Source organism: Eurytemora carolleeae, unplaced genomic scaffold, assembly GCF_000591075.1.
Source record: "Eurytemora carolleeae unplaced genomic scaffold, Eaff_2.0 scaffold853, whole genome shotgun sequence".
Taxonomy (NCBI): domain Eukaryota; kingdom Metazoa; phylum Arthropoda; class Copepoda; order Calanoida; family Temoridae; genus Eurytemora; species Eurytemora carolleeae.
The window spans coordinates 25197-50257 of record NW_019396821.1 but is presented as its reverse complement, the minus strand read 5'-3'; the positions used below and the strand labels follow the sequence as shown (position 1 = coordinate 50257).

At 31.4% G+C, this 25061-nt stretch overlaps 2 protein-coding genes across 2 annotated transcripts; one reads left to right on the top strand and one right to left on the bottom strand.

The window, feature by feature from the left end:
- The first annotated feature begins 973 nt into the window (after positions 1–973).
- Positions 974–15914, top strand: LOC111709047 (uncharacterized). Its single transcript, XM_023482629.1, has 15 exons — positions 974–1003; positions 1495–1548; positions 1822–1899; positions 2892–2956; positions 3653–3742; positions 5603–5644; positions 6430–6498; positions 6662–6751; positions 8106–8214; positions 10361–10489; positions 12499–12581; positions 14111–14221; positions 14846–14924; positions 14990–15053; positions 15089–15914. The coding sequence occupies exons 1-14, from the start codon at positions 974–976 to the stop codon at positions 15017–15019; spliced, it is 1059 nt and encodes a 352-aa protein (XP_023338397.1). The 3' UTR covers positions 15020–15053; positions 15089–15914.
- A 2716-nt stretch (positions 15915–18630) lies between these two features.
- LOC111709044 (uncharacterized) lies at positions 18631–24744 on the bottom strand. Its single transcript, XM_023482625.1, has 8 exons — positions 24641–24744; positions 23746–23856; positions 22235–22399; positions 22058–22163; positions 20956–21094; positions 20526–20639; positions 20170–20237; positions 18631–19362 (listed from the first exon to the last, which is right to left on the bottom strand). Exons 1-8 carry the CDS (start codon positions 24695–24697, stop codon positions 19130–19132), a joined length of 993 nt encoding a protein of 330 aa, XP_023338393.1. The 5' UTR covers positions 24698–24744; the 3' UTR covers positions 18631–19129.
- Between the last annotated feature and the right edge of the window lie 317 nt (positions 24745–25061).

Sequence of the window (25061 nt, the reverse complement as noted above, 5' to 3'; positions counted from 1 at the left end):
AAAAATCAGAGTTTGGAGAAAAACTGGATTCCTTTGAGAGTTCTACATATATGCTGAGTTTGACCATTTTAATCGGGAAAATTAACCCCTGAGATACTTTAGAAAGCATTATTTCCTAGAAATATTTGCAAAATAATTTAACTTCGGCATTAGGGAGATTAGGGACCATTAGGGAGATTAGGGACCATTAGGGAGATTAAGGAGATTAGAGAGATTAGGGAGATTAGGGACCAGATTTAGTTAAACCAATTCTCTTCAATTTGAATATTTGTTGATCTATTTGTTGATCTATCTATTGATATATCTGTTGATCTATCTGTTGATATATCTGTTGATATATCTGTTGATCTATCTGGTTGATATATCTGGTTGTTATATCTGGTTGATATATCTGTTGATATATCTGCTGATCTATCTGTTGATATATCTGTTGATCTATCTGGTTGATATATCTGATAATCTATCTATGATGATCTATCTGTTGATCTATCTGTTGATCTATCTATTGATCTATCTGTTGATCTATCTGTTAAATCTATCAGATAAGCTATCTGTTGATCTATCTGTTGATCTATCTGTTGATCTATCTGTTGATCTATCTGTTGATCTATCTGTTGATCTATCTGTTAAATCTATCAGATAAGCTATCTGTTGATCTATCTGATAATCTATCAGATAAGGTATCTGTTGAATCTATCAGATAAGCTATCTGTTGATCTATCTGATAATCTATCAGATAAGGTATCTGTTGATCTATCTGTTAAATCTATCAGATAAGCTATCTGTTGATCTATCTGATAATCTATCTATTGATCTATCTGTTGATATATCTGTTAAATCTATCAGATAAGGTATCTGTTGATCTATCTGTTAAATCTATCAGATAAGCTATCTGTTGATCTAAATGATAATCTATCAGATAAGCTATCTGTTGATCTANACCCCCCCCCTCCCCGAGAAAAAAGAAAAAAGAATGTTTTTTGTTCATTCCAAGCTCTTCTTCGTATTTTATAGTATAAATTTTTTAACATCCATTTTTGTATTTTTCTGAGTTTAAATGTTTATTTTTTATTTTGAAAATAATTAAATTTAATGTATTTTAGAGCACAAGTTCCTGGTGTGTGTCCCTGATGGACTTCTAGACTCAGACAAGGAAAATATAAATCAATTCAATCAAAATTTAACTAAATATTTTGGAGAACAAAAAAGAAGAATTTTTAGAAATTTTAGAAATAAATAATCATAAACCAAATATCTAAAAGATAAAAACAAATAGATATTTGATTAATTGACTTTTACAGGGTTCCCAAAACGGATGAGACTGAAAAGACGACTTGAAAATCTTAAGATAAGAGGATATCAATGTTAAATTAAGTCATCATAAATATAACAGAAAATACAAATTACGTACAGTCGTCTTTGAAGTCTCATCTCTTAATTGTAGGTATGGGTAACCCTGTAAAATATTTGATTTTTATTTCTATTTTTAAACAGGTAACTGAAGCTGGAAGGTTGAAACTAAAGGAAGATCACCCATATTACTATCAGGTGGAGAGACATAATTTAAAATATGCTTTAAATCCATTGAGAATATTTTGCTTTTAAAAAGATAGGACCCCTGATAGTAATTATCAAATATTTGGTTAAACCAAATTTTATTGTTTTTAAGATTTATTGGATACTAATTTAAATATTGTAATAAAAAATAATTTCATCTAGTTATTTATTTGCTTTATTTTATTTATATTGTTTTGGTTTTAATTTATTTATTGATTTATCATTTTATTTATTTTATTATTTATTTATTTATCTTTATTTTAGATCCAAGGAGAACTACGGATCTGTGACAAGGCAACTTGCTATTTTGTAGTCTGGAGTCCTAAAGAATTTCATTATCAGGTTAGAAAATACGACATTTGTGACATCTGTATGAGACTCAGAACTTGCGTATTTTTGCGTACAAAAGCTTTTCTGTGTGGCTCAGCACCAATTGGGACCGGAACCCCGCTAAAAATTGGTTATAAGGAAAGCTGTGTTCCCAAGAAACTAGTGTAGTATTTTCCTACTTTAAAGCATTGTTATTCTACTCATGTTCATTGTAATTAGTCTGCAGTATACCTGGCTCATAAAATATTTAACACAAAATTTGCTGCATCAGCTCCTTCTTTATATTCTTTTCTTATTTTCTTATTTTATGTTTAAGTATATAGCTGGAAAAATCTTTTCGAATTTTGAATAAAAAACTCGTAAATTTTCTAGACTACCACTGTTTTGCCAGCTATAGCTAACATATTACATATAAATTAAATATAATCAATTTTTTTTTATTTTATATTTAAATCCTCAGGAACAGGACTAGCTACAAAACCAATCTTCTATGAGGTCTGTTCTCGACTATCATATGTATGTACATATATATGAGTGAAGAACTTATTTAGAATTTAGCATATGTGCCTGGCCGCTGCCCGTGGAATATCTAAAATCTTCCGAAATATAACAGAGCCGCTCAAATAGTCTAATATCCGGTTAAAAACGACCTTCTGCGCCGAAACTCATAAAAATAGTCTAATTTTTACAACTCTACATATATGATACGGGTTTCCGTCTATATGTAACAAACACGCATACGCACAATTTTTTTACGTTCTGCTTTATTCAATTACGAATTACAAGATCTCCCTCAAACTTAGAGCTTCAATATTTACGACCATGTCGACTGAAAATTTGCAATTACTTGGCCTTCGGGCTCATCGTAATAACTAAATTATACTTATCCCCAATAAATCTTAAATACTTATATAGGGCCAATTCTATTGAATTATTAGGTAAAAAGATTTAGAGATAACAATATTTCAGTTTGTAGCAATGACTCAATTCCTTTAATTTTTCAGGTTATTGAGAGAGATGATCACTTCTGGGAGGTTAAACTGTTTCCGTCCATTTTGGAATTCTACAGGTAAAAGAAACAGTAAAAAAGTACATCCAATAATAAACACAAAAATAAGGCAAGGTCACTGAACTGGACTAACCCGGACCTGATGTGTAATATCTAGATTTAATAAAGTATCTAGGATGAATATAATTGTATATAGCATGAATATAATAATATCTAGGATGAATATAATGATATCTAGGATGAATATAATGATATCTAAGATAAATAAAATAACTTGAATGAATAAAGTAATATCTAGGATGCATATAATAATATCTAGGATAAATGTAATAATATCTAGAATGAATATAATAATATCTAAGATGAATAGGATAATATCTAGGATGAATTTAAGAATATTGAGGATGAATATAATAATTTCTAGAATGAATATAATACTATCTAGGATAAATATGAATATAATAATATATAGGAGGAATATAATAATATCTAGGATATTTATAATATTTAGGATGAATATAATTTGGCTTGGATGAATATAATAGTATCTAGGATAAATATGATATTTAGGATGAATATAAAAATATCTAGGACGAACATAATATCTAGGATGAATATGATAATATCTAGGACGAACATAGTAATATCTAGGATGAATATATTAATATCTAGGATGAATATAATAATATCTAGGACGAACATAGTAATATCAAGGATGAATATAATAATATCTAGGATAAATATATTAATATCTAGGATGAATATACTGGATGAAAGGTGGAAGGAACCAGACATCTCGGATGAAATGATGAAAAAGAAATCCAATGATATTCTCAGAAAACTCCAGTAAGTTGATTTTCATCCTTATATTTAAACATATTTCCTTGTAAGTAAAAAAAAGCATTTTCTCATGTGCTCTTCATAAATCAATCAATTAAAATTAGTTTTTTTTCATCATAATAAGGGAAATAGCATCACAAAATAAAATAATTTGCAAAATAATCTAGCATTTAAAAGAAAAGAAGAAAAAAAAACAGTATAAAATATTATCAACCCAGTAATTTGTATGTAGTTAATGTAGTTCTATGTTCCATTTTCACTTAAAAAACTATTACCCTGCTTCCTTGAGTACTGAGTGGGGCATTTTATTGGATTAGAGCTGAAAACTCTTGTTTTTGATATCCTTGATCTTGATTGCTAAATATCTGTATCCACTGTTGACACTTTTTATTTTTTCTTAATGCTCTCTTTTGGATATCCCTGCTGGATTTAGACCAATAAAAGTTATCTCATTAATTGCTCTAAAAAATTTAATTTTGGTTTAATTTTAGATACTTTCTAGGATTAAATTAATCTTAAGATTAATAAAAGAGCATTGATCTCGATATTCACAATTCTACAATTTTCAGCTCAGGGGGAGTAATTGTGTATTACCACAATGAATACCTTTTACGCACCTTATCCAAAAAAATTTGGACGCATAAAAATATTTACAAAGAAGAAATTCTCTTTTTTACTAAGTAACTTTTAAATACATTGTGTATTACGAATTTCATTTGATTTTCCTAAAAATCTAAGTTAATTTCCAAAGAAAATTTCCTTTAAATGCTATCCAAAATCTTAGAAACTTCTTTTCATTTTAACAAAGAAATCTTAATTATTAACAAGATGTTACTCCATAATTAAAATGTTTGACGTATTAAAAAAAAGTATGTTTGCTGGAAAGAAAATATATTTTGCTAACAATATTATTTTTTATTCACCTTTTAAGGATCACATCATTTAATCTTAGAATTATATTTTTCAGTCCATTTATGTCCATTCAGTAAGAAGCACTTTTGCATGTATTTGATTTAGTTTAAACAATACGAGGTGTCCCTTAAACATGAAGTAAAAGAATATAAGTTATATAAGTTTTAATAATGAATCGATGAAAAAGTTTTAAGCTACGAGTTTTTAGTTTGCAATTTGCCTTTTCAATTTTCTCCATAATTTTGATTTTTTTTGTGTGTTTTGGATGTTATCTTATTTATCCTTTTTATTAGGGTTTTTTAAATCTTAAAGGGACTATCATGATCGATTCTCAATGGTACCCTTGAAAGTACACGTCAAGTATAATTCTGCTGTACTAATTCTATGGTAAACTCACCATAAAGAATAATCAATTGTTAAAGTTAAATATAATTATCATTTTTTCTTGATCATTACGTCAAAAGTCCCGTTTTCTCAATTAAATCTAATACAATTTAACTTTCTCTCAATTAGCTTTTAGAGTTAAATTAAAATTTTAATGCTTTCAATTTGTAATTATTAAAAAACAAACAGAGTTTCTATATCAAAGGAATTGAGTTTTTGCCATACAATCCCGTTTCCTAATTCCTATCTTTGCGACCCAATGACGCATAAACCTTAGATATTTCAAACTGTGAATTCTGTTAAATCAAAAAATCTAAATTTGAAAAATCAAAAATGTACGCCATCATGTTGCAACGATATTGGAATAAAAACATTTGAGTTTGAGGCTAGAACTCAATTCCTTAAAATAATTTGTATTACTGTTTGATCTACTTGCTATTTTGTTCAGTAAGGTTTTATTTTAAAAGGCAACATTTTATTTTGTATGTTTGAAAGTATCTAAAACTGCATGGCTCATTGAATATCGATTTCGTATTTGTGTGAAAATAAAAAAAATCTAATTGTTCTCAGGATCAGTCGAACTCGGCAAGCAGTTATAGAGCGGGCTACAAGGTGAGACAAACAAATTAAAGCAATATTTTTTCTACCTAAGAGGTAATAGGCGTTATTCCAATTCTTTCAAAAAACAATTCAATCTAGTGTGAATTCAGGTTTGGTTTCCAGGGCGCGTTGCACCCCTTTTTTGTAAAAGTTTTAGCTGTTAAATGTTCTCTTCAATCTACCTTTTTTCAAAATTTTATTTTGCGAATTTTTTATTTATATTTGCGCATTTTCAAAAATAATTAATGGCAAAATATTTTCCATGCAAATCTTTTTTTCTTTAACCATCCAGAAAACTTCCCTGGGGACATGTGAGTTGCCAGCAAAAAGTTGCGCCCGATCGGTTTAGCCGTTTTGACGTTTATTGGACACAAACAAACAAACAGACCTGAGTCAAGCAAAGTATATCTATAATGGGACTTGCTGGGTAACCCAAAAAGAAAATAATGAATATATAATCACTTGGAATTACGTCTGCAATCTCTGCATCGTTTAAGAACTTTTTGTTTTCTTCATTATTTTTTATTAGTAGTAGATACGTGAAACAAAATTTCATCATGAAAGGAATTATTTACCCATTTGAAAATATATACATGAAATATCAATATATAGATAACAACTAGATACCTTATTTTTAGTTAAAGGTAACTTATCTATCAGCCAATCTTATTTCTTAGAGATCTTCAAAAAATAGATTGCATACAGAATAATTAGTTAGTTATTTAATTCTGTAATGAAAAGAAATGACAATTTTGCCAACAATTCCTTTAAAAAGATTAAACAAACGTACACTCCAGGGGCCAAGGAAGGAACCCTGAGTGGAGAAAGGAAAGGAAGGAGAGATTAACCGCCAGCAATTTTGGAAGGTGAGCAGCACCAGCAATTAAAGGGATTGTTCAACAATTAGAATTTTGAGTTTATCATTATCATTATCAATATCATTATCATTATCATTATCATTATCATTATCATTATCATTATCATTATCATTATCATTATCATTATCATTATCATATTATTGATATCCAGGGTTATAAAGATGAGGATGACAACAAGCTGTCAGAATACTGTTCTATCCATTCTATATCCAGATAAGCTGGATAACCTTCAAGCTATCAAGTAAATACATATCTAATTATTTATCTATAAATCTATCTTTGTTTCTATCTAATAGCTTCAGAATACCGTTTTATCCATTCTTTATACAGATAAGCTGGATAACCTTCAAGCTATCAAGTAAATAAATATCTATCTATTTATCTATAAATTTATCTTTCTTTCTATCTAATAGCTTCAGAATACTTTTATTCTTTATACAGATAAGCTGGATAATCTTCAAGCTATCAAGTAAATACATATGTAATTATTTATCTATAAATCTATCTTTCTATCTAATAGCTTCAGAATACCGTTATTCTTTATACAGAGTCTAAAACTAAAGAATGCGCGAATTTTAAGTTCGAGGTTAAAAGTTCTGTAAAATAATGAATAGCTACTTAAATATTAAACTTTCTCAATTTTAAATTTGAATTTCCCGGGAAAATCTGAACCAATCAGAGAAAAGGATTTACGGAGAATATTACATAATCATCGCTAATCAGCTGATTACGTAACCGAAAACAAAACATATATTTCGAGTTACAACCGTTTTTTGGGTTTACATGCAAAAATTAATTAATCTTAAACGTGAAATTTCTTTAACAAGGTTTTGACTTTTAAATATATCGTAAAGTTGAATGCCACTTTCTCAGCTGAATGATGATTGAATAATAGACAAATAGGGAAAATGCAGGATTTCAAGATTTTAACCCTGTGTTTAGATTTTAACTCGTCGATTTCGGCGAGTTAAATATTTAACCACAGGGTTAAATATTTAACCTCACGGTTAAAGTTCAGGTTTAAATTAAGTCAGAAGTGGGATTTAACCATGAACTTAAAATTTAAGTCAAAACTTTTCGTTCTTTAGTTTTAGACTCATGAACTTAAAATTTAAGTCAAAACTTTTCGTTCTTTAGTTTTAGACTCAGATAAGCTGGATAACCTTGAAGTCATTAAGTAAATATCTATCTATTTATCAATTATCAACAAACAACTTTTTATTTTTACTCTGCTACACCCCCATATATTTCCAGTCACTATTGCTCCCTTTTAATCAACCAAACTCCAGACAATCTAATTTTCAATTCAATTTGTCCCCGCCACCCAATTTTAAAATGAAAGTTGGAGGCGATTTAGCAGTGTACATAAAACTATAATCTTTGAATTGTTTAATTCTCTACTTGTCATAAAGAATAGAACATTTTACTTTTATTCTTTAACTTCATTATTTTCACCTCAAATTCTAAAGTCACTCCCTTTAGTCTTCCCATGAGCAGACAAAGCTTTTATCGGTATCATTATGAATTCCACTCTATAAAATATGAGTCACTTATAATTACGCCTACAGACCTTTTATCTATTATATTTTATACAGGTATGGTCGGATGAATGAGGCTGAAGCTATCTCTGAGTTGAATAGTATCCTGGAGCAGGAAGGGTTGGGGGAGGTGGAGGAGTGTGGCATTTTTGTTGATATTTGGAAGGTAAACTTAAAGGGACTGTAAGCATAATTCTAAGTGACCTTTCTCTTTAAAGGTCAGTGCACATGAAATTACGTTTACAGTCCCTTAAATTATTTGAGACTTAAAAGAAAGAAAAAAATTAAGAAGCAAATTGACTTGCTTGTGGCTCAAAACTATGTCTTCAATGCAATCTTCAATGACACTTATTTATAGGGTTCTAGTAACTATTAACGATTGTTCGTAGTAAAGAAGAGATTATTAAAAGAAAAAACTGTATCAATATAATTGATGATTCTTTGATAAATTGGTCTTCATAGTCAAAATGTTATCTGATATTATCGAAGTTTATAAGATGTTTTTAAAAAGATGTTGCTTTAGTTAAAGTTCAAATATATCCAGTAAATAAATATATTCATGGTTTGGTTGCTTAAGATGGATTGGATGAAAATATATCCATGGTTTGATTGCTAAGGATGGATTGGATGAAAATATATCCATGGTTTGGTTGCTAAGGATGGATTGGATGAAAATATATCCATGGTTTGGTTGCTAAGGATGGATTCGATGAAAATATATCCATGGTTTGGTTGCTAAGGATGGATTGAATGAAGGTATATCCATGGATTGGTTGCTTAGAATAGGATGGATTGGATGAAAATATATCCATGGTTTGGTTGCTAAGGATGGATTGAATGAAGGTATATCCATGGATTGGTTGCTTAGAATAGATTAGTTGAAAATATATTCATGGTTTGGTTGCTAAGGATGGATTGGATAAATAAATTTCCATGGTTTGGTTGCTTAAGATGGATTGGATGAATATATATCCATGGTTTGGTTGCTAAGAAAGAATTGGATAAATATTTATCCATGGATTAATTGCTGTGGATGGATTGGATACGGTACTTTCCCGTAGGCATTTTCCCTAGGGCGACTTATTCCCAAGTGACAATTTCCCAAGGGGCAACTTCCCAAAGGTTAGGTTAGGCTCTCTGAGGCGCCGCAGGCTGCAATGCAATGGGTGGGGGAGCCGAGCGCTGCGGCTAGGATGGGCTAGGGGGCGAGCGCCGCGGCTAGAACCGGCTGGGGCCAAGTGCTGCGGCTATGACATACTTGGGAAGTTGCCACTTGGGAAATTTCACATTGGCAAGTTGCCACTTGGGAGAATACCCTTGTGAAGTTGCCACTTGGGAAAAATCCTTTGGGAAAGTACCTAACATCTAAATATTTATGGATTGGTTGCTAAGGATGGATTGAATCACAGACTATACAGACTGCTTTTCTCCTTTCACAGGGTGTGCTACGTAGGCCTATAGTTGACCCAGCACGACACGCTACGCTTTTTCGATAGTGCCATCTCACGGCCACTTAAGTTGCATATAACACCCATTCAGGGGTAAATTTTTAGAACTTTTAAAGCAATACTCCAATTTTAAACATGAAGCATAACATTAATGAATTCATTCTATTTTTTAAGATGTTGTGTTTCGTATCCAAAGGATCTTTAAATATTCCTGAACACATATGTTTGCTGATTGGTCGTGTACAGTATTTGTACACAATAGAACATGCTGTGGAAAATATTGCATATCATAGGTTTCAATTGATCTCGGTAACTCTCTTATATCTGGATTGGATGAAGATATATCAATGGTTTGGTTTCTAAGGATGGATTGGATGAATATATATCCATGGATTGGTTGCTAAAGATGGATTGGATAAATTAAAATATATATGTATTCATGGTTTGGTTGCTAAGGATGGATTGGATGAATATATATCCATGGTTTGGTTGCTATCGATAAATTGGATGAATATATATTCATGGTTTGGTTGCTAAGGATGGTTTGGATGAATATATATACATGGATTGGTTTCTAAGGATGGATTGAGTAAATTAAAATATATATGTATTCATGGTTTGGTTGCTAAGGATGGATTGGATGAATATATATCCATGGTTTGGTTGCTAACGATAAATTGGATGAATATATATCCATGGTTTGGTTGCTAACGATAAATTGGATGAATATATATCCATGGTTTGGTTGCTAACGATGAATTGGATGAATATATATACATGATTGGTTACTAAGGATGGATTGAGTGAATTTATTTCCTTGGATTTGTTGAAAATGATCTTGGATAAATAATTATCTATATTTAGGGTTTCCTTGCTGCTTCTCCAGATGGTTTGGTTGGTAAGGATGGTCTAGTTGAGGTAAAGTGTCCTATACGATGTTCTGAAATCAGTGTTCTAGAATTAGCTAGGATTGATTCAACCTTCTGTCTCAAGGTAAGCTTTTAGATGTGGGAAGACGGCATTTAAACGTTTAAGCGGCGAATATTATGTACAATTTTCTCATTTCTCAAACATTAGATAAAAAACGAATTCAATTTGGGCCTAGACCATCTTTCATTTTTCGCGAACAATCTCTTTGTTAAATTAGTTGATTATTAAACATTTTAGTGATTTTTCTAACGAGAAAAACATAATTCTGGCTTAATTGATTTTATTTTAAACTTAAAATCCTATGAAAAGTCCTCTAAATAATCTAACTTTTTTATTGAAATTAATCTCATTTCTGAAAAAAGATAATCCCCTGAAATTTCATCAATTTATATCGTATTTCGGAACAAGGGGTGCGTAGGAGAAAATAGGTATTTCTACCATCATTAAAGTTATTTTGTCTAAATCTAATGATATGCAGCATACGTAAAGGAAAAACTGTAAGCCGTGTAAATTTGTATTTATCGTGTACAAGAAAGTCTAAAATTAGTTAATCAACGTTAGTTTTCTCAAAATATATATTTAAGGAAAATCTACATGATTGCTGAATATTCATTCTTAAAAAATCATTATAATTATAATATTAAATTTAGGATAAAAATACATTAATATTCAGGGGCCAAGATTCAATTATGACGCTTTGCCAACAACTTTATAAATATTATGAATATTATAAACATTATAAATTATAAATATAATTATAAAAGATATTTGGGAAAATTTTAATTTCACAATAATTCCTAATTAAAAAAAACAGGAAATAAATCTCCATTTTCTAGCTTTTGTCTTAGAAAATCACATTTTACTCCAATCTATACTTTCGAAGTTACTTGAACGACTTGACTTCGCAGCTCTACTTGTTTAAATATAACATGTCAAAAGATATATTAGAAAAGTATAATTACATAATAAACCCCAAGTAAAAGAATGGAGAAAAAAAATTACAAGAAAAAAATAACCCTGAACGGAAAAAATAATAAGCCCAATTTCTTTCCCAGTGCCAAAATACTTCTAGTGAGACAATAAAAATGTCATATCAAAAGATATGTTAGAAAAGTATAATTACATAATAAACCCCAAGTCACAGAATGGAGAAAAAAATTCCAAGAAACAATATAAGCCCGATTTCTTTCCCAGTGCCACAATACTCATAATATAATTCCAGTGAGACAACAAAAATTACGTCTTAAGTCGTTGAGTTTGGGGAAGTAAATAAAAAATAAATATTTAAATTTAATAATTTTTCATTTATAAAAGATATATTTGATAATATACGTCACTAGAACTCCCACTAATAGCAGTACGATATACTGGTCACGTTGGTCACGTGATACAGACGGAGTCACGTGATAATGATACTGCACTGCCATTGGTGGGAGTTCTGGTCACATAATATGGACGTATTTATTATATAATTAATTATATCTATTAAAATTTAAAAGTTATAGAATTTAAATAATAATAGGAGCAAACCTATGTTTCTTAGGCTCCTCTGGGATATCGTTGTTTTCGGATTGGTTGTATATTTGCTGAATATGATCCGTTTAAACCTACTATTTTTATACAAAATTTTATATATATCATTTTCGTATAAATTTGACAGCGTTTTTTTATCAATTTCTCAAGAAAAGAACATCAGATAAAACTCGCATTGGTCTCGATCAACTCCTAAAATGTTTTGTTTTCAGTCTATACCCCCCTTTCATTTGTCCTTTACAGTCCCTTTCATTCATATTTTTATTGGAGTTGAATGCTCTTTATTTCAAGGGACTATCGACATAATTGTAAATGGCATTCTATTCAAAGATAAATATAAACATAAATCACAACAGTAACCTTTAAACAATTATCTAAGTAACTGTGAGTTTCTTTCATAAAAATAGAAAAATTCTGTCGATTTCCTTCCTTGTTTGCTAGTCACTATCAAAGAAAAATAACACCGTTGTGAATCTTTTATGTAACCCCTTAAGAGAAGGTTAGTTGAAATTACGTAAACAGTCCCTTTAATATATTAGGAGGTGGAGGAGGGGAGACTGGAGTTAAAGAGAAATCATAATTACTATTATCAGATCCAAGGACAACTTCATATTGCAGAAAGGTAAACCAAAGATTTAATACTTCCTAATTAATGTTTAGATTTGTTTGTTACTTCCTAGTTTATGTTTATGGTTGTTTGTAACATCCTAGTTTATGTTAAGATTTGTTTGTACCTTCCTTGTTTATGTTTAGATTTGTTTGTTACTTCCTAGGTTATGTTTAGATTTGTTTGTTACTTCCTAGTTTATTTTTAGATTTGTTTGTACCTTCCTTGTTTATGTTTAGATTTGTTTGTTACTTCCTAGTTTATGTTTAGATTTGTTTGTTACTTCCTTGTTTATGTTTAGATTTGTTTGTTACTTCCTAATTTATGTTTAGGTCTGTTTGTTACTTCCTAGTTTATGTTTAGATTTGTTTGATACTTCCTAGTTTATGTTTAGGGTTGTTTGTTACATCCTACAGTGGAAAGCGATTATAGCAATAAAATGAAGACGACTTTTTAAATTTAATTTTGATTGTAAACAATCTTTTTTCGAATTACAAGCTTACAACTAATCCATGAGGAGCTTTTTTAATTAACAGCTGTTCTTGGATATTATGTTCATTTGTGTATCCATGCGGTTTTACTCGTTTAACAGCTTGAAATGAATAAAATTAAAATCGAAAGTCGTCTTCAATGTATTGTTATAATCGCCTACTGCTGTAGTTTATGTTTTGGTCTGTTTGTTACTTCCTAGTTTATGTTTAGGTCTGTTTGTTACTTACTAGTTTAGTGTTAAGGTCTGTTTGTTACTTCCTAATTTATGCTTAGGTCTGTTTGTTACTTCCTAGCTTATGTTTAGGTCTGTTTGTTACTTTCTAGTTAAGTGTTAAGGTCTGTTTGTTACTTCTTAATTTATGTTTAGGTCTGTTTGTTACTTCCCAGTTTATGTTTATGTCTGTTTTTTACATCCTAGTTTATATTTAAGTCTGTTTGTTACTTCCTAGTTCAGTATTTATGTCTGTTTGTTATTTCCTAATTTATGCTTAGGTCTGTTTGTTACTTCCTAATTTATGCTTAGGTCTATTTGTTACTTCCTAGTTTAGTGTTAAGGTCTGTTTGTTACTTCCTAGTTTATGTTTAAGGCTGTTTGTTACTTCCTAGTTCACTATTTAGGTCTGTTTGTTACTTCACAATTTATGCTTAGGTCTGTTTGTTACTTCCTAATTTATGCTTAGGTCTGTTTGTTACTTCCTAATTTATGTTTAGGTCTGTTTGTTACTTCCTAGTTTATGTTTAAGGTTTTTTGTTACTTCCTAGTTTATGTTTGAGGTTGTTCGTTACTTCCTAGTTTATGTTTAGGTCTGTTTGTTACTTCCTAGTTTATGTTTAAGGTTGTTCGTTACTTCCTAATTTATGTTTAATGTTGTTTGTTACTTCCTAGTTTATGTTTAGGCCTGTTTCTTACTTCCTAGTTTATGTTTAATGTTGTTTGTTACTTCCTAGTTTATGTTTAGGACTGTTTGTTACTTCCTAGTTTATGTTTAGGTCTGTTTGTTACTTCCTAGTTTATGTTTAGGTCTGTTTGTTACTTCCTAGTTTATGTTTAGGTCTGTTTGTTACTTCCTAGTATGGTCTCCCCATGGTTCCCATATGGAGACTATAGAGTATGATCAGGAGTTCTGGGAAGAGTGCGAGGAAATATTAGAGAACTTCTACAGGTAAATGTGCGTCCTCAATGTGCCCGTCGATGTGCGTCCTCAATATGTGTCCTCGATGTGCGTCCTCAATGTGTGGGTCTTTTATGTGGTATTGTTTCCTCCATGTGCTTTCTTGATGAGGTCTTGTGCTTGTGCTCAATGTGCGTCCTCAATGTGTGTCCTTAATTTGTGTTCTCGATGTGCATCCTCAATGTGCGTCCTTAATGTTTGTCTTCAATATACGTCTGCAAGGTTCGTTCTTAAAATTACCTCTACAGTCCCTTTAAAAAAGTTTACGGGCGGTCAAATTTTGCGTTTTGTGTTCATCGTAAAACAACTCAAGGTAAAATGACTCACGGCCGTTCAAACGACAAACGTGCAAAACTACCTATCGTAGGTTAGGCCGGGTTAAGACACTTTCTTCGCCCTTTTTCGGTTGACCCTTTGCCATTTTACTCGCTTTTTATACAGTCGTCGTCGTATATATCAAGACAATGAAGACAACTTTCGATTTAGAATTATGATTTTTTTTAGCTTTCAGCATGTATACACAAAACATGGTAACAAAGAGAAGCTGTCAATCAACATCTTCTCTGTGTTTACTTGTTAAAGGGCGCCGGCCACTGTATAATAATTTTTATTTAGGAATTGTCTTCTTCCCGAAATAGTAGATCCTAGGGCCCCTAGGGGGCTCCCTGTTAGAGACCCAGAATACATTCTACAGGTAAAAATGCGAGTTTTTTAATTGTTCCAATGAATGACAAAATTTAAAAATATTTTTTTTTGCAGGCTCAGAATTTGAAAAATATGAAAATATGACGTACAGTGTGTCTCAGTACTGTGAGAATACTTGGTATTATTATTATTATTATTATCATTTTTGTTTAGACGGACTAATTATGGTGCTACAAAACATTTATAAAAAACGGAAACGAAGCCGGAAAAAATCAAGAACTTCTCTAAGTACTCCGATTATGTGCCAATACAGCAACGGAAACACCCATTGAATTCGCACTGCCGTTTTGCTAAAATAAGAACAACAAAAGATTTTGTTAGAAAATGAAAACTCTTTTCTGACTTTGAACGAGACCTAGTTGACTACAAAGTATTATTTAAGGCATTCAAGGTTACTAAAAAAGCAAAAAAGCTAATTTTGGTCGCATTATATAGAGTTTTATCGTTCAAACTGTTAATTAATTATATAATTTGATATTAACCGTACTATGTTTCAAACGCCTTATGATTAATTCTATGATTTGATGGATTGGGCATTTTATACAAAATGCGAGGTTCCAATTTCTGATGTTTTCAAGGTTTAAAATGCCAATATGGCTTCCTTCAAAATAAAATTTGAAGTTAAAGTACTTAACTCTCTTTTAATTTATATCCATATTTTTTTGTATAACATCCGAAAAATCTGTAAAATGTAAATCAGCCTAATTTTTTAACATCTTTTATGTGTAATATTTTTAATAAATAAGTATGGCTTATTTTATGTTTTCCCTCTAAAACTGTACGTCAACCCTGTATACTGTACAGTGTACAATGAATATTTCTGAAAGACTTGCCTGGATGGCTTTTACTGATTCTTTAGACTATACACTACAGTGGTTACAAGAAAACAGTGAAATTATCGTCTTCTGTGTTTTTTCCTTCATTGTTCAATGTTGTTATGGGTTTTCTTTAGTTTATCTTGCTCTGATTATTCTTTGTTTAAAAAAAACGAAGACCGCAATTTTTCCATGCTTCAGTCAACTTTGTTATTGTTATAATTCTAGTATGTACAATGTAAGTATTTGATATTTATTATGCTGGTCTTTAAAAGTAAATTCAAAATGAAAATGGCAACTACAAAAAGAGATGCATCCTTTTTCTGAAAGTAAAATTCTGAGATATCATAATTGATTAAAATTTGTCACAAATTTTCTTGACAGTTCCCCCTTATCTTTTTAGGATTTAGATTATTAGTTGAAACTTTCACATTAGCTGCCAATATCATACAGGGTTACCCACAAAGGATGAGACTGTGAAGACGACCTGAAACTCTTCAAATTTGACCATTCCGAGGTTAAATTAAGCCTACTGCCTTAAATATAATCTTTTTATGACGTATTCAATGATAAGACTAGAAAAAAGAAACTAGTTTACGGTTGCAGGGAGTAATACATATGAGTAAATAAATATGAGTAAATTGACAGCATAATTCTGTACAATTGTGGGTAACCCTGTGTATTAAAGAAAGTGTTCTCGAAAATTAACGAGTATTTTGGAGTTTTGATTCAATATGTCTCCACATACAGTTTGTTTCAAGATGGACAAATTGTAAAAAGCAACCTTAACATTTTAGTGTAGAATTAAAATTAGTACCAAATGTTATTTTGATCATGCTTTAATTTTTGTTCGAAATATTCCTTAAGAAAATTATGAAATTTAAAAAATTATGTATAAAACTGCTCATATGAAATGAAGCAATTAATTATTTTAGAATTAGAAATTATCTTTAATTCAAGAAATATTGATTTAATTCAAATTATACTTTTAAAACGCTAATGATTGTTATTGTTACTAAAATAATGCCAGGCTGATTTGTACAAAAACAAAACTAGTTACGTTACAAAGATGCTTTAGAATAAAGTCAAAAAAATTATCCAACATATATCATAAAAAAGAATCATTTATATCATATAATGATAGTTAAAGACAACTCAGAAGTCTACATTATTTTATTTATTAACCTTAACAAGAATTGAATTTTTTCACCAAATTCTCTGTTTTATTGGGGCTCCTGTATGACAGTCCTCTCTATCGCTGTTAGTACCAAAAATGCTTTTATTGATTTATTCCCCTTGCCAATACAGGGGACATTAGTTCCAAAACTAACACTTGGCCCATTTCTAACACTGAGTGTTAGAAATGGGCACAAGTTGAAAGACTGGGTTTTTAGGATCCCGGTCTATAATCCAGAGTAAAATTCCATAGTAAAAACTATAACCAACATTTTATTAAACATGACGATCGGACAAAAATTCCCAATTTTAATCTTTTTTTAAATCAAAATTAAAATAGGAGTTCTTTTTATATTAAAGCTCTTGACCGTTTTCAAGACAATGGTAGGTTTTTCATTTTTTCGATCATATCCTTAATTTGAAACATTGTCGCATTTTTGAGACCAAACCCACTTTCCCGTTTTTGAGTATAATCCACAATTTTAAAAAAAAAACTCACTTTCATAACTTACAAAATAGAAAACAAAAGTTATCTTATGAAAACTAAATTAACTTATGAATTATTTCTAGAATCTAAGTTTCCACATTTTATCTGTTAAATTAGAGAATATCGATGATTTATTTTCAAGCTTTAAAACACACAGTTTCCCGCATTTCTAGTTAAATCTAAATTGTAAGAACACTAAGTGTTAGTTTTGGAACTAATATCCACTGCAATATGAGCAAGTAAAACTATTTTTTTTAATTTGTTGTCTTCCCCTTGAGAGGAACTGAGTCTTTGTCACAAACTTTGATGTTCTAATCCCTAAATCATAGACCTTTGACCTTTCAAACAAATCAGATTCAGATCGAAAGATATAAAGATTGAAAAGGAATTGAGTCTTTGCAACACACTCTGATTTTCTAATCACTATATCTTTGGAACCGAATGTTGCAGGCCTTAGATATTTCAAACTATGAATTCTGTTAGATCAAATAATCTGAGTTTGAAATATCAAAGGTTTACAACATCGAGTTCTAAAGATATTGAGGTTTAAATATTTGATTTTGTTCCAAAGACTCAATTCCTTTGTGACAAAGACTCAAATTCTTTATTCACGATATTGAACATTCATGTTCCGAAATAGATCCCGTCTGATTTATAGGAAAAAGATTTAATTGAAAATATTGAAAAAGTTATTTATGACTTTATGTATTATTTTTTTCCCTCTTGCTGTAAAATAATTCCCATTTGTCAGATTGAAAATGTTATTTCTGAAATATATAAATTCTTTAGTTTTTGTTGATTTTTAAATTGTTTGAGTGGATTATTTGACTGGAATTTTACTGAGTTATAAAAACCACCAGAAATTATTTTATTTCTCACATTGTAGTATCAGGAGTACGGACCAACTTTCGTTTTCACTCACTTGAGGTTTTATAATCTTAGTTTGTCTTACATTAAAACATATCCAATATGAAATAGTTATATTTTATATAGGATTGTTATCTATTCCACCAAAATGTATTACTTAATAAGATAATTAAGAATAATACATTATAATTTCAAAGGATGGCAACGTGATGTGGAAAATATCTTCGTTTTTCTAGTTTTAAAAGCGTTAAATATGTTTTCCTGTACTAGAAATGCACAAGTCATTGCCCAGAAAAGTTTGATTAAGATTTTTTAAAGCTTTATTATTAATTTCTGATTTAAATGTTGCTTATTTATCTATCTGCAAAAAATTCTTCTTTGTACATTTTAAAAGTATTAAAAAACAATGAATATTTTCGAGGATTTCTCTATTTCTATTATGGCGGATACTGGATATTTAAATATTTAAGAAAATATTTTTGCCTCAAACTTGGATTTTTGAATCTCTATAGCTTTGCATTTTGCAACCAGATGTCGTAAATTTTTAATTTCTGTTATGTTAAGTTTGAAATATCAAAGGTTCAAGCCATTAGAGAATAGTTTGCGGCAAAATCGTAGTTCCTTTTTGGAAGTGAAGGCCAGATCGGTTCAGCTGTTAGCACGTTTATTGGATACAAACAAACACACAGAGAAGTCAAATAAATTAATAGCCCATTAGTATGTGTTTGGGTTTCCAACGCAAGTGCGCGCAATTGTGAGATCTGTATACTCCGCGCCATTCCACACAATTCCGCGCAAATTAAGAACAGTTGGTTGGAATTCCGATTGGAAACCCTAGTATTTGTTGAACTAACAGTAGCCAGGCCAGCATTGAAGACATCCTTCCACCAGTTCAGCATTACCCCCGTCTGTTTCAGCCCACCAACCTGCTTGACCATTCCTGACCTCAAACACCAGGGTTGCTATGTAAATACCATCACAGAGAAATACACAGGAGTTGGGCTGATCAAGTACATAGAACAGTTTCCCATCTCCATCAGGGGCAGTGGCCTCTACAGGATTCAGGCAGGATAAACGTGTTCCTAAATTTTAAATTTCAAAGATGGCAATGCCCGATTCACAACGGTACATTTTACAAGCTTTGTCTGATCCAGTAGGAATTAGATATCAATTTTTATTTTCTTGAAAATTCATTATTTTCAATTGTGGTTTCTCTTCAAAAGTGACTGGCGCAAAGTTACTGCAGGAACGCTATAGAAAATAATAGAATTGAACACTTAAAAACCTGAAAAGGAAAATATTATCCACATTTTTTATCAGATAAAGGTTTCAAGGGTACCATTTTAAATTTGACATTGTTAAGTATTAGGACAATAGTTCTTTGAAACTTATTAAAAAATTGTATGAAAGACAAATTATCTACATCTCATTAATAAACTCATTTCTCGCAACAGAAAACTAATTAAGAGTGAAAAGATGCGTTTACTTCTGAGCTGGGAACTCTTGTATTGTGCATATCGAGATTAATGCTTGATCTCAATTTTTTGTTAATCTGAAGATGAATTAAATCTCTTTATATAGTTTAATAGATCCTCAAATTAAATGTGCCCATAGTGGATATCGAGATTAAGCTATCGGGAATATAAATATGAGCATTATCCAACACATAAGTTCCAAGCTCTGAATGTCCGATTTAAAACGGTTCCCCTTTAAACTTCTAGAAAGTAACTAATGATGTTTCTTAAATATACAACAGCTAATAGGATATCCCTGAAATCCTTGCTCGGTCAAAAGTTTAAAGAGTACCGTTGTGAATTTTGCATGGAAGGCCACTTAAAATTACGCATACAGTCCTTTTAAATCTAAATTGAATGCAAAAAAATATTTGCCTGATTGCTTTGCTATCCGTAGTTTCGGACCAGCGGTGCAGTTTATATCACCAAGTATATTCTCATCCCTGTTAGTAGAGATAGGTATTGTTTTTTCGTTTAAACGACCCATTTCGTTCCTGTTGAAAAATTCTTTCGTTCAGTAAAAAAAAACCTATTTTTTTCAAGTTCGATCGAAAGATTTTACATAGTTCGGTTTTTTTGTTCGGTTTTAAAAAACGAAATTTTTTCATTTCTCTGAACGAGCCATTTTGTTCGTCCATCGTTCGTTTTTATCTGAACGACACCCTTTTCCCGGAAAAATTTAGTTTTTCTCTAAAATTTCGTTCGTTCAAAAAACCGATTCCCATCTCTACCTGTTAGAGCCATCTTTACTATCATAATACCAGACAAATACATCATTTCCTGACGCATCTTTACTGGAGGTGCAAGTAACCGTGTCATCCTTTCTGATACTGGGAGCGTTACATCTAAAAAAATAGTAGAAGAGATTCAGCGGCACCGCTGTCGGCCAAATTTTCCAATTTCGACGAGAGCTGTTAGGCATTTTTAAGAGCACGAATATGTCCAGAAATCGATATTTTGTGTTGTAAATTTTGTTACNGGGGGGCTCAGGGATAACTTTAATTTAGGGATTTAAGTATTTATCTTCAAGTTCAAAAGTGTCCACATAGGATATCGAGATTAAGATTAAGATATTATGATATATGATAATCCACACAATCTATGTAACAGCTTTCCATCGGAAAACTTTGTTCACATTTTAGAGAAGATCTATTTACTTACTCTATATCTGGGTAACAGACTGTTCCTTCCAAAGCTTTGGTTTCATAAGGATTTGTATTATGTGTGCAAACAGTAAATTGTATGGGCAAAGGAAAATCTTCATGTTTAAGCATTTCACAAACTTTTACCTCCTCTGTATCTGTAATAAATAAGATTAAAGTTGAGTTTTACAAAAGATTTTTGACTAACATTATACCGGCCCTCCTGTTGTTACTTGACGGAGGGAGGGGTGGCTGCTTACAGGGTTTATGGAGTGCTCCAAGGATTTTGAAGTTGCTCCCAGGGTTTTGGAGTAAAATGTGAAAATTTCCTCGACGTTTTTATTAAAATTTCTTTAAAAAGGGTTATTTAAAACCGACAATTGAAAAAAGGCTCTGCTACCCCTTTTTACTGTCTTTGTTCAGATATTTGCAGGGGGGAAAATCGCAAATTTGAGTCCAAGTAGTCTGCAGGCGTTCATATAGTTTTGATTACCATAACTGACGACATTTGTTTTAGCTTATGCATAAAACATTATTGGTAAATGTAAACAAAGTTTATTTAGCTAGATACATAAAGGATTTATTTGATCATGTTTTTTTCTTAGTTTTATTCAGATATCTCAATACTTTGGTAATTTTTGGTGTAGTGCGGGCCATATAGATCGCTCTAAATTTGACTTAGAACAATTTTTATTCTGTGACCAAAAACGCATTTTTCAATGGCAACAATCAATTGAAGATTTTTTCAGGCGAAAAGTTGGATTTTTTTCTGAAAAAAATTAAATAAGATAATTCATAAAGATATTACAAGATGTATTGAACCAGATCAAATAAAAACTTTATGTTACTTAATTATAGGATCCCTGGACCTTTGGCCTGGATGTTTTTTAGGCAAAATTAGTTTTGGGAACCCCCGAGGCCGAATTTAAAGAATTTGAGCCGCGGCTTAAATATGGTTGGTTCCACTTAAAATTGTATTCAATGTTTCAAGATTTAAACCGGCGCTTAATTGAAACCGGGTTTTAGCGGATTTAAGACGCGGCTCAAATTCATTAAATTCGGACACTGGTTCAGTAAAATTCCTTTAACTTCCCTGTATAGTAGTTTTAATTTATTATTACCACATCTTCTACGGCCATTAATTGTGTCCGCTGATGATGCATCTCGCATTGCATTACATGCATTGAGAAATCTGCATGTATATACTGAAGAACCATTCACAGGGTTCTAAGAAAATAATTATTATATCATGTTGTTTTTAATAATTATAAATAAATAATAGATTAGATAATACTAACATAATGCATAGAATAGGTATATGCTTCAGATTCATCATGGGGTGCATTCACATAGTCTTTCCACATTTGATCACATCCCGTTTGACTTGTTAAATCTTTAGGGTCTTCAACATCCGGGCATGGTTCGCCCTTAGGAGTGATACACTCAGCAGAACTCCCGCCTTCCTAAATTGCAAACGTTTTAGCGAAAAGGATAACTCAACAGGTACTTGGTTATATTCCAAGTAAATCATCGTAAGAAGCTAATACAAACAAACATGCACCGTAAAAACGTCTGATAGGTCTCAAATGGACCTTAAAAAATTTCTCAATAATACTACAATCTCAGTTCAACTACCATCCATTGCCGGTCAGTCCCTTTCAGAACACAAATAACGGAACGGAATGTAACAGGGCCGGATGGAATAATTGGAAAAAGGACGAACGAGGAAGGAACAATCCAGCTGAAGGCCTTTGTTCTAGAGCAAGGAAGGAACAATCCAGCTAAAGACCTTTGTTCTAGAGCAAGGAAGGAACAATCCAGCTAAAGGCCTTTGTTCTAGAACAAGGAAGGAACAATCCATCTAAAGACCTTTTGTTCCAGAACGAGGAAGGAACAATCCAGCTAAAGGCCTTTGCTCTAGAACGAGGAAGGAACATCAAGCTAAAGGCCTTTGTTCTAGAGCGAGGAAGGAACAATCCAGCTGAAGGCCTTTGTTCTAGAACGAGGAAGGAACAATCCACCTGAAGGCCTTTGTTCTAGAGTGAGGAAGGAACAATCCAGCTGAAGGCCTTTGTTCTAGAGCGATGAAGGAACATCCAGCTAAAGGCCTTTGTTCTAGAGCGAGGAAGGAACAATCCAGCTGAAGACCTTTGTTCTAGAGCGAGGAAGAAACAATCCAGCTGAAGGCTTTGTTCTAGAGCGAGGAAGAAACATCCAGCTGAAGGCCTTTGTTCTAGAGCGAGGAAGGAACAATCCAGCTGAAGGCCTTTGTTCTAGAGCGAGGAAGGAACAATCCAGCTGAAGACCTTTGTTCTAGAGAGAGAAAGGAACAATCCAGCTAAAGACCTTTGTTCTAGAACGGGGAAGGAACATCCAGCTGAAGGCCTTTGTTCTAGAGCGAGGAAGAAACATCCAGCTAAAGGCCTTTGTTCTAGAGCGAGGAAGGAACAATCCAGCTGAAGGCCTTTGTTCTAGAACGAGGAAGGAAAAATCCAGCTAAAGACCTTTGTTCTAGAGCGAGGAAGGAACAATCCAGCTAAAGACCTTTGTTCTAGACCGGGGAAGGAACAATCCAGATAAAGACCTTTGTTCTAGAGCGAGAAAGGAACAATCCAGCTAAAGATCTTTGTTCTAGAGCGAGGAAGGAAAAATCCAGCTAAATACCTTTGTTCTAGAACGAGGAAGGACCGATTTAAAAAAAAAGAAACATGAATTTTGTCAACTACAAGAAAGAAACCCTTGGGAATATAATAAATCTTGTGGTTCTCATAAAAATAATTTCAAAATATAAACTGATCAGTAAAAATACCTGGGTACAAATACAGGAAGTGTCTTCAGGAGAAGCATAACAAACAGAAGCACATGTTTTTACCATGAACGGAAGTTCGATCTCACAATCTGATTTGCATTCAGGTTTCTCCTAAACTAGTTTGGTTTAACAAATGCATTCTATTATCACTATCTCTCGCAGTGATATGTGTAAATACTAAATTAATTATCCTAGAATTCCTCAAAATGTATCCATTAATCATATTTTGTGTATACTGAAAAATTTGGAAATTTTGATGTAAAAAATGAATATGTCTAAGAACCAATTTAAAAGTTAAAAAACTAAATAAAGAAACGTTAATTAAAGATATTAAATGCAGAAATAGACTATTTTTCTTTGAACTAAAACTATTTATTTACAATTATATTTATATTTTTTTTATAACTTTATATATGAGTTTAAACATCTTTATTGACTGATGAGGATCGAGAGATCCGAAAAATTTGGATTAATAAAATGTAAAACTGAGACTGGTCTAATTATTGCTTTCTAGTTATATTAATATTTATATTTGTACTAGGGTTTTCAACCGTAGTTCCAGTTTACAGTTTACACACAGAAGTATTCGGAATTTTTTTTTGCATTCCAAAACGTTACGGAATAACTCTTGGAAAAAACATTCCATGTAAAACTGTTCCGGAAAAAAATCCAGATTCCATTTTTTATTTTGTCTAAAATTATCCTGGAATTTCCTGATTCTTTCAATTCAAAAACATCTTTGCAGCCCAATGTCGTACCCATTTGAAATTTCAAACTAATAATTCTGTTAGATCAAATAGTCTAAGTTTGAAATATAGAAGTTTGCACCATCATATTGCAAAGATATAGACATTATAAAATTTGAGTTTGTGGCAAAGACTCAATTCCTTTGTACCTGACTTACGGTGGAGACAATAATGGCAAAAAAGACAATTGAAAAATAATATTCCATGTTAATTAGATAACTCGGAGGTTTTAACTGACAAGATAATTAGTCCTCTTATCTATTCATTTTGCATATTTCTAGAACAACCTTTTCATCTTAAAGAGTAAACAGTGTGAATTGATTTTAAATAAATTATGTTTGCTTATAGTTTGCATTAAGTAAACTTAATAGATAATTTCTATCATCACATAGTACACTTTGTACTTGCTTTGTACATTATATAACTGAAAATTCCACAAAATTTACATTATACATTATAGAATGTTTTTATTTTGACGGACATATGAGCTGCCACAAGAAGTTTGGACTTGAACACTAGATTCACATAGCCATAACTAAGACAGGAATAAAATGATGCTCTCAATAAAGA